Source organism: Sorghum bicolor, chromosome 10 (assembly GCF_000003195.3).
Source record: "Sorghum bicolor cultivar BTx623 chromosome 10, Sorghum_bicolor_NCBIv3, whole genome shotgun sequence".
Classification (NCBI taxonomy): Eukaryota; Viridiplantae; Streptophyta; class Magnoliopsida; order Poales; family Poaceae; genus Sorghum; species Sorghum bicolor.
In genome coordinates this window covers 8617646-8630300 of record NC_012879.2, presented here as the reverse complement: position 1 = coordinate 8630300, position 12655 = coordinate 8617646, and the positions used below count along the sequence as shown (strand labels likewise).

The following is a 12655-nucleotide window of genomic DNA, read 5'->3' as shown; positions in this document are numbered from 1 at the left end:
TATAGCTCTGCCACAAAACTCTATCTCTAAAGTCTCAACTTCTGCATATGCATATATATAAATATAAAACATCAGTGTCGTCTCTGGCCAAGTTCTCTCCTAGTCAGATTTTGTTTCCCTATATTTATATATTTCTCCCACATGCATGCACGAAATATTCGAGCTACACATGTTTTTCCCCTCACTTTTAATTTATTAGCGATCTGCATGGAGTCATGGAGGAGGATCCACGACGAGTCTTTGGCCGGTCCACACTCTATTAAAGGCGTTCACGCGCACGCGTTCATGCATCTCATGTCATAATGATACCTATAAGACGTCCGTCCGTTCGGACGCTGCTGTCCACTCATTTTGTTGCTCCCCACCGCCTTCCTATCCACTCATTTTTTTCATCTCCACTCTTCTCTCACATCTCGCTGCCACTTCCACCGCTCGCACCATGCGGCCGCACTTTCTGCCATGCGCGAGCCGCTCCTCCTTCCTTTTCTCCCTCCCTCCCCGCTGCGACCCACACGCCCTCCATGCCGCCGGAGTAGAGCACGACGGTGGCAGCTTTCAGCGAGCGGCGCAACTCCCTTCCTCCCTGCTCTTTCTCCCTCGCTCTCGTGACCTCCATGCATCTGGAGATGGAGACAACGACGCAGCTCCGACGAGGTAGGTGGGGAGGGATTTGGATCTGAAGCCTTTCTATCCCTTTTTCCTCTCTCCTCTTTGTGGATCTGGATCTGAGCCCTCCTCTACTCCTCCTCCACCTCTTGCTCCTCCTGCTCTTCCTCTGGATCTAGATCTACGAGATATTGTGTTGGCCAGGGTTTCGGCGGGCTATTGGGATTCAGTGCTCGTACGTGTTGTAATGGTGTTCTCTGGTTTTTTGCAGTATGTTTTTCAGGTGATGTCGCAGTAGGATAGGGTTCCGGCGAGCTCTCGGGTTCAGATCTCGTCATTGTTGCAATGGTTCTATCTAGACGTTGTAGTAAGTTTTAGTCGTTGTTGCAGTTTTGTGTTTTGAGATGTTGTTTCAGTTGCTTCAGTCTGCATGTTGTAGTAGTTTGTTTTATGTTGTTACAACATTTGTTCGGTGTTGTTGTAGTACTATGTCCATGGTGTTTTAGTTGCTCCATCCAATGCTTTAATCTGCACTGTCGTATTAGTTGTTGCATGTTGTTGCAACAGTTGGTCGATGTTGTTGTAATACTATGTCTATGGTGTTTCGGTTGCTCCATCTAATGGTTCAACCTATGCTGTTGTATTAGTTGTTACATGTTGTTGCAACAGTCGTTCTTTGTTGTTGTAATACTATATTTATGGTGTTTCAGTTGCTCCATCTAATGCTTCAACCTATGTTGTTGTATTAGTTGTTACATGTTGTTGCAACAGCCGTTCTTTGTTGTTGTAATACTATATTTATGGTGTTTCAGTTGTTCTATCAAATACTTCAATCTGTATGTTGTAGCAGTTGTTTGCATGCTGTTGCAGCAATTATTCTTGTTTGTTGTAATACGGTGTTTATGATGTTTCGGCTACTTCAACTTGTTTGTTGTAGCAGTATGTCAGGTGTTGTTGCACTATTATACATATTGTGTTGCAGCGTCAAATATGGGGATAGGTTGTAGGGACGAGTTAGCGGCAGGCAGATCTGCTAGGGGCTGACAAAGCGAGGGGCAGGGCGGATCCCATGCTCGTGGGGGCGGAGGATGGGCTCCTTGCACGGGGAACGGACGAAGTGCGGTCCTTTGTGTGGGGCGAGCGTGGCAGGGGTAAGTTGGTTGGGATGGAGCGGATAAGAAACGGTCTTCCGGGTGGGACGAGTGGGGCAGAGGTGAGTTGGTTAAAGGCAGATGAGTTTTTTTCTTTTCTGTGGCGCAGGTGGGGGGGGGGGGGGCCTCGGCGTCCGGACGCGTTGTTGGCGTCGGACGTCCTGGCGCTAGCAGTGGCCCATGAACAGACCCGCCCTACGCCATGCCGACCGCCAATCATGCATGGGCTATATTGCTACCACTACTGGTCGACGACGACGGCCTCGACGTCGACGCTCAATGCCTTTCCATGTCTAGACTTGGTTTAGTTCGCGAAATTTTTTAATCTGGATACTATAGTATTTTTATTTTATTTGATAATTAGTATCGACTAATTAGATTTAAAAGATTCGTCGTATAAATTATATACAAAGTATATAATTAATTATTTTTATTTTTATTTAATACTATATGTATGCGTTCAAAGATCGATGTGATGGAATGAAAAGAAACATTTTAGAAACTAATAAAGCAGAGTCTTAGACTCATGGAGTGATAAATGTCAGAAGGTTTGTCTCTTCCTCTGGGAAGCGGACACTAGGTACAGTAGGAGGGAGGGATCAGCTCGAACAACTAGCTAGGCAACTGCTCCTCCGGGCGACCGGGCCGGTCCTCCCGGCGTCCCGATCCATCGATCGATCCTGACCTGTGTTCATGCTCGAGCGGCTGGGTTCGAGAGCAGTAGTAGACCCGTAGTTTTCAGCCACTGTTTCTGTTTGCCCTAGCTAATCGCGGTGTCGTCCCGGCAAAGGTTAATTGGCGTTGCTGTACGTGATGGTGTCCGGTGATCCAAGATGACGACGACAACGACGACGAACAAGCCTGTTTGTTTGTCTTTTGAATCGTATTTTTTCTACTAGCTGATAATGTTTTTTTCTCATGATAAATCAGTGAATAGTATTTTTCAGCTATGACTTTTTAGATCAAGGCAGAAACGACGACCAGATGTGACGCGCAAATAATTTTGCACTGGACGGGCCGGGACACGCGTACCGGGCGTACCTGCGGCTCCGCTTCTAAATTCATCGGATGATTAATTCAGTAGTCTAATTTTTACTTCAAACTTTACTGTGGAGTTAGAGATTATTGACTGTATGTATATATAAAATAAATATATCTGTATGCCGCACTGTAATATCCATGCTGAGAATATCATTGCATGATCGAATAGCCGCACGCCCGCACATCTCAATTTTTACTATGATTTAAATTTTATAAACTTTGATCAAATATATAATAAAACTAATAAATGTCATCAACAAATTAATAATAGAATATATTTTTATAATAAATTTATTATAGATATATAAATATTAATTTATATATATATATACCTAGTTAAATAAATAAAATTGATTTTTGAGAAGTGGGGTATATGTTATTTAAATTTGGGAGTGGAGGAGTATCTCAAGTAAAGATGGCAACGGGTACAAACCCGCTGGGTTTTGCCATCCCAAACCCATATCCATTAATATAAAATATGCCCACTAAAAAACCCATGACTCGTCACGGGTTTGATTTTGTGCCAAACCCATGCCCATCGGGTCACGGGTATTTAACGGGTTGCCCGTGCCCGTCACAACATGTAATAAGATGGTCATCGAGTCAAGTGAGCAAGTCTACTCTATAGCGCACCAAAATACTTAAAGTTGAATCAATTGGCAAGGTGGGATTCATGTTATGTGTTATTACACCTCCGCACTAGAAATTTACGAGTTTTGATAGAACACTCACCTCTAGCATGCATTGGGCCATGACCTGCTAATGCTCGATGCCAACATCTGTCATATCTTTGAGTCCAGATGAACTGAGTGCATGCAACTTTCACATAAGGAGCTTCTACTTAAAAAAAGTATGGAGCATGCATGTTCTCTATTTCATTTATTTTTCTTGCATTGTGTGCTTTATGTACTAATTATATTGTGTGATGATATGGTGAACGGGTTTCAAAAACCCATGGATTTGCGGGTTTGGGTACTACACATCCAGACCCATGCCAATAAACCCGTTCGGTCTAGCTTTTGCCCCATTAATAAACCCACGGGTAACAAAGTTGACCTATATCCTTACCCTAATAGAGAAAAATCCATCGGGTTTCGGGTCTCGGATACCCATTGCCATCTTTAATCTCAAGCTCTCGTATGGGCGAGAGGTGGCCACTGCGTGCGACCGGGCCACCGGCAGGAAGGGGCCGGGCTCGAGCAGGCAAAAGGCGACACAACGGCACTAGCTGGTGTCACGTGATCGTTTTTGGGGATCCTTTTCTCGCTTTGGGCTGACGACGATCTGCTGGGAGCCTGGGAACTGGCACCGAAGATGCCCCCGCCAGCAGCGCATGCCCTGCCTTGCGTGGCCTATATCCACCCAGCTGCCGTTCATTTTTGACCAACAAGAGCAAAGCCGCGTGCAGATGCATTTCGCAGTGCCTTTTGGGTTCTCACGTGTCGGTACGTACGTCTTCTAATATATAATATGTGGCTCCAATTATTTATAAAGGTAATCATAGAAGAGCATTTGATCTCCGTTTTCTTAGTACTAGTAGTTCTGTTAATACAAGTAGCCATGCACGTGTGCACACATATGTTTATCGCTGTGATATTTGATATCCCGTTATAGTAAGATGTAGTGTATGATTTTTTTTTTGCGAGACCTAGTTACACATGCAGACGCTTACAAATATGAGCGCACACTCATCCGGTCACTCCTACGAATACACGTACGCACACCTTACCATGAGTACGTCTAAAGAACCGAGTTGGACCGGCAAATCTCGAGATTGACAAAGTCTCCACATGCGCCTTGATGTCGACAGACATGTCGCCTACCACTGAAAACATAGCGTCATTAAATCATAGAATAAATCTAAGAAAATGTCAGTACTTGTATCAAGTTGGAGACTTAAACACAGGTGGGTAGGTTCCATCACAAGGAACTTAATCAGCTAGTCATTTGGTCACTCAGCCACCAGATCACTCAGTTACTAGATCACTCACCACTCAGGCACCTAGCTACTCGACTCGACCCAATCACTCAGACAGATCGAGCTGTAATTAGTATAGCCCATAAAAATACAGATTAGTATATTTCCAAGGCAGGCATAAAGCACGTGAAAGCACAATGGAATACTAAAAGTGCTTATCTGATTGATAATCTAAAAAATGCTACCTACCCAAGCATGTCAAACTTGTCATGCTGTAGGAATAGACAGTCTGAAAAGAGTATTACTGTATTATTGCTGTCATTTTTCTAAAGTGCAAGCAGCGAGGTAAGGCTAAAAAATCGACGATTGCCGCAACTGTTGGAACACAACCCCCCCCCCCCCCCCCCCCACCACCCACAAAGTAGTTTGTTTAGAGAAATAAATATAGTCCCGAACATAAAACCGTTTATGAGGACAAAATAGAAGTTTGAATAATCATTAGTTCTTGATGGAGAATTTAATGCTGCCTGTTTTTTTTTACAACATAAATTAATGCTGCCTGTTGTTGCCGTACCCTGCAGCAGCCAAGTTGTATCTGGGGCTAAAGTTTGTCACAGTCCAGTCCTGGACCAAAGCCCTGCAGTACAGTTCCAGCCGATTGGGGTCCTCCCAAACTAGCAGCGATAGTATACAATACAAGATCCTCTAAAATGTTTGTCATAAAAGTATATATGCAAAATGAGAAAAATGCATTAAGCTTATCCTGCTACATCACATTCACATGGTAGTTCATCTAAAAAAAAGACATGTGGGAAAAAGGTACAGGTGGTGAACTGTTTGGCACCACACCACATTTCTAGCCCAGGCCATCCATGCTCCAGTGCCCCAAAATAAGCTTCTTCCACTTCGAGCTCTAGTCCCTGTCGCACAGAAGCAGATGGTGGCCTCTGCTATATTTGCACGCTGCATGTGGAAAATGCAGAATTGCCCACCAGTGGAAACCATTCCATGTTTGGTGCATCACCTACTGCTACTCCTGTTAAAACTTCATGAACTCACACCCTGAATTGAAGGAAACCTTTCTCTATTCTCTCTCTAGATTTTCCAACACGTATTTTTTTTTCTGTTTGTGCATCTATCATTCTCAGACACGCATACATCAGCACATACTAGCAGTGAGGCAAGGGATCAATTATTAAGATGGTTGTCCTTGTCATGGCCAAAGTCGATCATGCTTTTAGGGGATGCATGAAGCCATGGCAATGGGTAGTGTAGTGCCAGGAGCAGTAAAATATGGTCATGTGTCATCACCCTCTCTTTTTTGGGTACTTGCATCCTGTTCATTGGGATCAAATCATCAAATGATGCCTCTCTTTCCCCAGTGGTGTGTGAAGTGTGAAATGTCAAATGTGATGCCGTATGTGAGCAAAGACTGTTGAGGGAGGTCAAAAAGGGCCCAGAGCCAGAGGGCCTTTTGCTGAGGTACTGTGTATATTTTCCTCTTATCGTCAGGGAGGGACTGTAAAAAGTGTTGTGAAAAAGGCTGTGTGTTTTGACAGCTATAGTGAACATACACACCACCACTCCCTTTTGGTCATCACGCAATCTTCAGGGACATGGTACAAAGCAAGGGCCCTGGTTCCAAGAGGCCGAGAGGCATCTCCGGAAAGAATCCTTCCAACTGCAAGAGGGAAAAAGAATGCTCTGAACTTCCTCCAATTTCCATCAGAAAACAAAAAACTTATAAGGTCACATTTCAGATGATTACTTTTGTACCCATCTGGAATTGAATTGCAAAAAATTTCAGGCTTTTGGTTGGCCCGTGGGACGAAAATGACAGTTGAGGTAGGGAGAGAGAGAGATGGCCTGATTGGTCCTCTCACTTTCACCGTTCAGTTCACCCCCCTTGTCTGCGTCTGAGGTCTTGACTAGAAGCCAAGCTGCTGCATGCATTTTTTTTGCTTGCGAGGATGGACGTCGAATTCACGGTCAGGGAAAAGTTATTCCTCCTAGTCCTAGTACAGTATCCTACTACTCCACATTGATTCTTTCCTAGTACCACAGTCGTCGTCCACAACATCTCGATCGCGCGCGGATCCCACAGATTGCATGCAGTTTAAAAAGCTTTATTAACCTTCGCATTGAGAGCTAACGTACCAGAATCAGGATTATTGCGGATCTCGATCGTATAATCTAATTAACCCTGCTGCTACTACAGCTGTTAATCTGGTCCCTGGTGGGTGGTGCTCAGAAAATTCAGAAGTTCAGAGCAGGAGGAGGGGGCCAACGGTGTCGGATTTGTGTGGCAGCCTGGCCTGGCATGCAGCTGCTGCTAGCAAGCAGGCGTGACTGTGAGAACTGGGAATAATGGGAGATAATGAGGGCAATCAAAACATTTCCTGGGCATTACAATCACTTTCTTTCTCTAATTCACATATCGTCCCTCCCCCATGCACCTTACAACGCCGTGCTCCGAATTGGCGACACTGACGACACCTGAAAACGGCAAACACCACCACTGATCAATGTGGAGGTGCGGAAAGGGAAGGGGTCTACCTCCATGCGGCAAGACAGGTGGTACACGTGTGGAAACCGGAAACACGGTAACTAATTAATTTCACATGATCGAGTTGTTGATGTTGTGGATGAGAGAGAAGTAAATGCAAGAGGTTGTTGTTTCGCAAAATAACCGCTCATGTTTCCACCATTACATGAGAAGTTGTTGCCACGCAACGCATAACAATACTTTATTATATGCACAAATTATCGAAATGTTGTTAATTGCCCCCTCCGTTGTAAATTGCAAGTAGTCTGGGCTTGGTCATCATAAGTCGAATATCTCTAGTTTTGACTAAGCCTATTGAAAAATGCACATATAACTCATTAGATGACTCATGAGATATTGTACGTATTTGACATTATAAATGTTAATATATTTTTTCTATAAACTTGATTTAATTCAGACAAATTTAACTTAGAAAAGAGCTAAACGATTTATAGTTTGTTAAATGATTCAAAATTAAGTGGCACTACGATCTATGAGATGCATTGCAAATCAATTTCTGGTTTGAAATAAATGACCTAATAGAGCATCTCCAAGAGTTCCCTAAATTCCTTTCTAATCTTTGGTTTTCAACAAGATGAGAAAAAACCACTCTCCAGCAACTCATAATTCATCGTCCTAATCTTTTAGAACTTATGAAAAGTCATCTTGCTCCGCGTAAAGTTACGCGCTTCCGAGTCGCGCATATCTTCTCTCACACACGCGTATTTATCGGGTGGAAGGGTGTGGAAAGAATAAATAGTAGAAAAAGAGGTTCCTGATGCAAATGTTTTACGAAAAAAATATTAGGTAATGGGTACTCTTGCAGATGCTTAACCCGGAAGTTCATTATCTATCTTTGGAAAAGTCTAACGTGTGCAGTAGATCGAGACGCCGATGCATGCATATGGAAAAGGAGGAAGGAATGGCGAAAATACGCATGATGTGTTTTCTTTAATCTTGTTTGTACGTAGCGTTTCATACGAAAGCGCATGGCCATGCTTTGATTAGACCGTTCATAATTCACGGACGACAGAGTATCCCCTAGGGCCGGGCCCCCAAACGTACACCGATCCTCTTCACACCGTCGCAATCCTTCCGGTGTACACTGCTGAACTTTCATTCAGAGTATACTAGTATATATCTATAATATCTCCCACACACGTACAAATTAATCTCCCATCTCGTAGCGCAGATCGGGCGGCCTGAACTTGACTCACATTCACGTCCGATGTAGCTAGGCTGCGGCGGCCGGTGGGGATCGAAGTAGGGAGAGGGAGCCGTAGCATATACTACGACGATCAGTCGACGACGAACAGTCCTCTCTCGATCGAAAATCGCCGAGTCTGTGTGCGGGCATGAAGGGGACAGTTGGGATCAAATCCATCCATGCGCGGACCGAGGCACCAGCCACCAGCGGATATGAGGGTCTGGGATTTCCAGGATTAATTCATAGTGGCATGAGCGAAATCGTGGACCACGGCCCATGATGATCTTGCTACAGAGAGGAGGATCGAGCTACTACTGAAGAAGAAGGGTCTCATTATTACCTCATCAAAATACTTTTGCTAGAAAAAAGCTCATTAAAATACTAAGTAGTAGTGTGATATTATACTCTCTCTTCTCACAAAAGAATACAATTACCGGTCAGTCGAGCTCAAGTTTGACTAAATTTAAAGTATATAGTATTAACATATATATATATATATAATAAATTTATTATGAAAATATATTTAATAACTAATTTAATGGTACCTATTTTGGTGTCATAAATATTTGTACTTTTTTATATAAATTTGATCAAAGTTCACACTATTTGACTCCTCAAAATCCGCGAGTTACATTTTTTTATGAGGGAGGTAGTATTACTCTCTTAATATAAATCAACTTTTAAAGTTGTCTTTAAGTGATTGTTTTAAAGTTGACTAACTTTATAGAAAAATATAAACATCTGTATGCTATACAATAAATAAGTATAGATTGTCAAAATGCAGTTCATGGTTTCTAATGATACTAATTTTAGGCCTTGTTTAGATGAGAAAATCTTTTGGATTTCGCTACTGTAGCACTTTCGTTTGTTTGTGGCAAATATTGTTCAATCAAAGACTAAATAGAATCAAAAGATTCGTCAAGTGATTTATAGGCAAACTGTGTAATTAATTTTTATTTTCGTCTATATTTAGTGCTTCATGCATGTGTCGCAAGATTCGATATGACGAGAAATCTTGAAAACTTTTTGGATTTTGATGGAAACTAGACGAGGCCTTAGTCAGTCAGTGAGAGAGAGAGAGATTGGAGAGGGAGGGAGTAGTATAAATTTTGGGCAGGTGTGGCTTTCCCATTCGGTGGTGGCCTGGCCTCACAAGTCACAGCACAGCCATACAGAGAGATCACACACACAGAGGCGAGCCAAGCAAGGAAACCAGCAGCTTAGGCTACTGCTTAGCTGCTGCTGCTGCTGCTTGGTGCTTGCTTTGGCCAGGCCTCAGCTTCTCTTGCGAGTCTCAGACTCAGAGCGAAGGAGCTTGGCTTCGCTAGTCAGCGGATACTACCCGCTGCACCGTGCAAGAAAGCAAAGCAAGCAGCCAGTGAGCCAGCCGCGGCGGCGACCGACCGATCGTCAAGCTCGCTCGATCGCCTTGGCCGGCGGCCGGCCGTGCCACCGCAAGCCGCGACTGCGAGCGATGGAGGAGCAGCTGGGCCCGGTGGCGGTGACGCACCTGCTGCAGCACACGCTCCGGAGCCTCTGCACCGCCGCCGGCGGCGACGGCCCGGCCCCGCAGTGGGTCTACGCCGTCTTCTGGCGCATCCTGCCGCGGAACTACCCGCCCCCCAAGTGCGTGCCGTCAGCTCTCTCTCTCTTCTCAGCTCGCTCTCTCCTCCCTGCTACACACCTTACCAGCTGCTAATGCGCATTCTAATCGCGATTGTGTTCTTCCCTAATACTAACAGTCTAACACATAAACACGGTTTTTCTTCGCTGATCGACTGGCTGGACGCTTTGATTAACAACCTGCTTAACCTGATCAGATGGGATCTCCCTGGCGCGGCGTACGACAGGACCAGAGGGAACAGGAGGAACTGGTACAGGCTTCTAGCTAGTTCTAGCTACACACACACATCAACTGCACACTATGCTCATGCATGTCTTCAAATCGATCGATCGAGTCCCTCCCATGTGAATATATATAATGCTCTCGGTGTGTTTGTGTGTTCTTGCGCGTTTGGCTTAGGATCCTGGCATGGGAGGACGGGTTCTGCAACTTCGCGGCGGCCAACAGCTCAGCCGCGTGCGGCCAAGAGGGGGCAGCGGCGGTTGCATATGCCGGGGACTGTGAGGCAGCAGCTGTGCAGCAGGATGCGGTGAAGCAGCAGCAGCAGCACCACCAGCAGCAGCCGCAGCCGCAGGGCCTGCAGCCTGAGCTGTTCTTCAAGATGTCCCATGACATCTACAACTACGGGGAAGGGTAGGTGGCTGCTGACTGACTGGTCCACAGTTCACTCACTCACTTACTCACCATGATGATTAGCGAATAGCGAGCCGGTTTAACACACCTTCCTCCGTGCTAATGATGGCGCCGGGCCGGGGGCCCTCTCCCCTTGACCCTCCTGCTGTTCTTGGTGCGGTTTCCTTTCCTGCTGCATGCAGTCTGATAGGGAAAGTGGCGGCAGACCACAGCCACAAGTGGGTGTTCAAGGAGCCCCAGGAGCACGAGATCAACCTCATCTCCTCCTGGACCAACCCTGCCGACTCTGTAAGCACTACATACTCCAGCTGTTTAACTTAAACCCTCGATATCTATCTATCTATCTTTACATAAGTTGTACTACTGTCGTTACCTTTAGCTAAGCATCGTCATCGAGCAGCGATGGCTACTAATCTCTGTGAGCCATATGCATGGCCTCCTGTTATTTTTTGCAGCATCCGAGGACGTGGGAGGCGCAGTTCCAGTCCGGCATCCAGGTGCACACTTTTAGGCCTTGACAAATCGCAATCCGGCCCCCTTTTGATCAGAGGCAGCAGCAGCAGCAGCAGCACCTAGAGCTAGCTAGCCAGCTGTGTGGCCTACTACCTGCTGCTGCTCTCTCTATGCTGTGCATGCATGGCAGCCACAGCCAAGACATGGCCAGCTACAGCTAGCTGATGCTGCCATGCCATGGCCTATTGCCCCTGCCTGCCTGCCTGCGTCCGCTTTTTCTCTTTTCCCCCCCTCTCGCTCATTCCTCGCTGAATTCCTCTGCACTTGTCCAGACCATCGCCCTGATCGCTGTCAGGGAGGGCGTCGTGCAGCTCGGCTCCATGAAAAAGGTGCGCGTGGCTCCTCCGATCCTCAGCTCATGCTACTGCTGCTCACCGGTCGTTCTCTGCACTCCGATTTCCCGCAACAACCGAGGGGTCCGGCCGGTCCGAGAGGCAGCATGTGCATAGCAATTGTATTGTTTTTGTGCGTGATGATAGCGGTGTTTCACCATTGCGGCGCGCGGCCGTGCATGCAGTGCAGTGCAATGCAATTATGCAATGCAGCTGCGTTGCACGCCGCCGCTCGCTGCTAGTCGCTAGCTATATGACACTGACACGCGACATGTTGTTCTGTGACCGGCCTTTGATCGGGCGATCGAATGCAGGTGGCGGAGGACCTCAGCTACGTCGTCATGCTCCGCCGCAAGTTCGGGTACCTGGAGAGCATCCCGGGGGTGCTGCTCCCGCACCCGTCGTCGGCCGGCGTGTTCCCGGTTGGCCCGCCGCCGGACATCGCCGCTGCGGCGTGGCCAGGCATGATGCCACCACCGCCTGGCGCCGGCGGGCCGCCGCTGGAGCTCTACGACCCCTACGGCGTCGGCGCCGCCGCCGGGCCAGCCGCCGCCGCTGCGGCGGCGTCCATGCACATCATGCCGTCGATGAGCAGCCTCGAGGCGCTGCTCTCCAAGCTGCCGTCGGTCGTGCCGGCCCCGCAGCCGCAGCCGGGACCGGCAGCCGGATCGTCCGTGCCCCCGGCCAAGGAGGAGGAGGAAGGCGATGGTTACGTGCAGTGCCATGGCATGGACGACGACGACGTGGCGGCGAGCAACGGCGCAGCAGCTGGGGACGAGAGCACGAGCGCCGCCGCCGCCGCTAGCGCGCCGATGTCGTCCTACTTTGTCAACGTGGGCAGCAGCAGCAGTAATCCCGGCGATGGGTTTTAGCTCGACATACGTAGTGGCGCCGATGTACGTCTGGTGGCATGGCGTGGCACATGCATGCATGGTGGCAATGTCGATGGCGTGGTCGTTGTTGTGCTGGTCTTCTCTAGGGCGAAATCAGTCACTCATATATATCATTAATTAGTTGTGTCATCGCTATATGCTAATGTACGTAGTTAACCCAATGATTTGGCAATGTTGTCTTGATGCATGTCT

The 12655-nt window shown here is 47.0% G+C and overlaps 1 protein-coding gene and 1 long non-coding RNA gene across 2 annotated transcripts; both read left to right on the top strand.

Moving 5' to 3' along the window:
• On the top strand, positions 347-1361 carry LOC110431397. Its single transcript, XR_002448887.1, has 2 exons — positions 347-654; positions 878-1361. It is a non-coding gene; the product is annotated as an uncharacterized LOC110431397 (long non-coding RNA).
• On the top strand, positions 9616-12655 carry LOC8065539. Its single transcript, XM_002438075.2, has 7 exons — positions 9616-10094; positions 10289-10342; positions 10492-10725; positions 10908-11013; positions 11181-11222; positions 11511-11567; positions 11885-12655. Exons 1-7 carry the CDS (start codon positions 9943-9945, stop codon positions 12440-12442), a joined length of 1203 nt encoding a protein of 400 aa, XP_002438120.1. The 5' UTR covers positions 9616-9942; the 3' UTR covers positions 12443-12655.

Excerpts from the sequence above, each read along its gene's own strand:
- LOC8065539 (XM_002438075.2), top strand. The coding sequence starts at position 9,943 with ATGGAGGAGCAGCTGGGCCCGGTGGCGGTGACGCACCTGCTGCAGCAC. Across the intron at positions 10,726-10,907 it reads ATCTACAACTACGGGGAAGG|TCTGATAGGGAAAGTGGCGG; the intron begins GTAGGTGGCTGC and ends TGCTGCATGCAG. Across the intron at positions 11,223-11,510 it reads AGTTCCAGTCCGGCATCCAG|ACCATCGCCCTGATCGCTGT; the intron begins GTGCACACTTTT and ends GCACTTGTCCAG.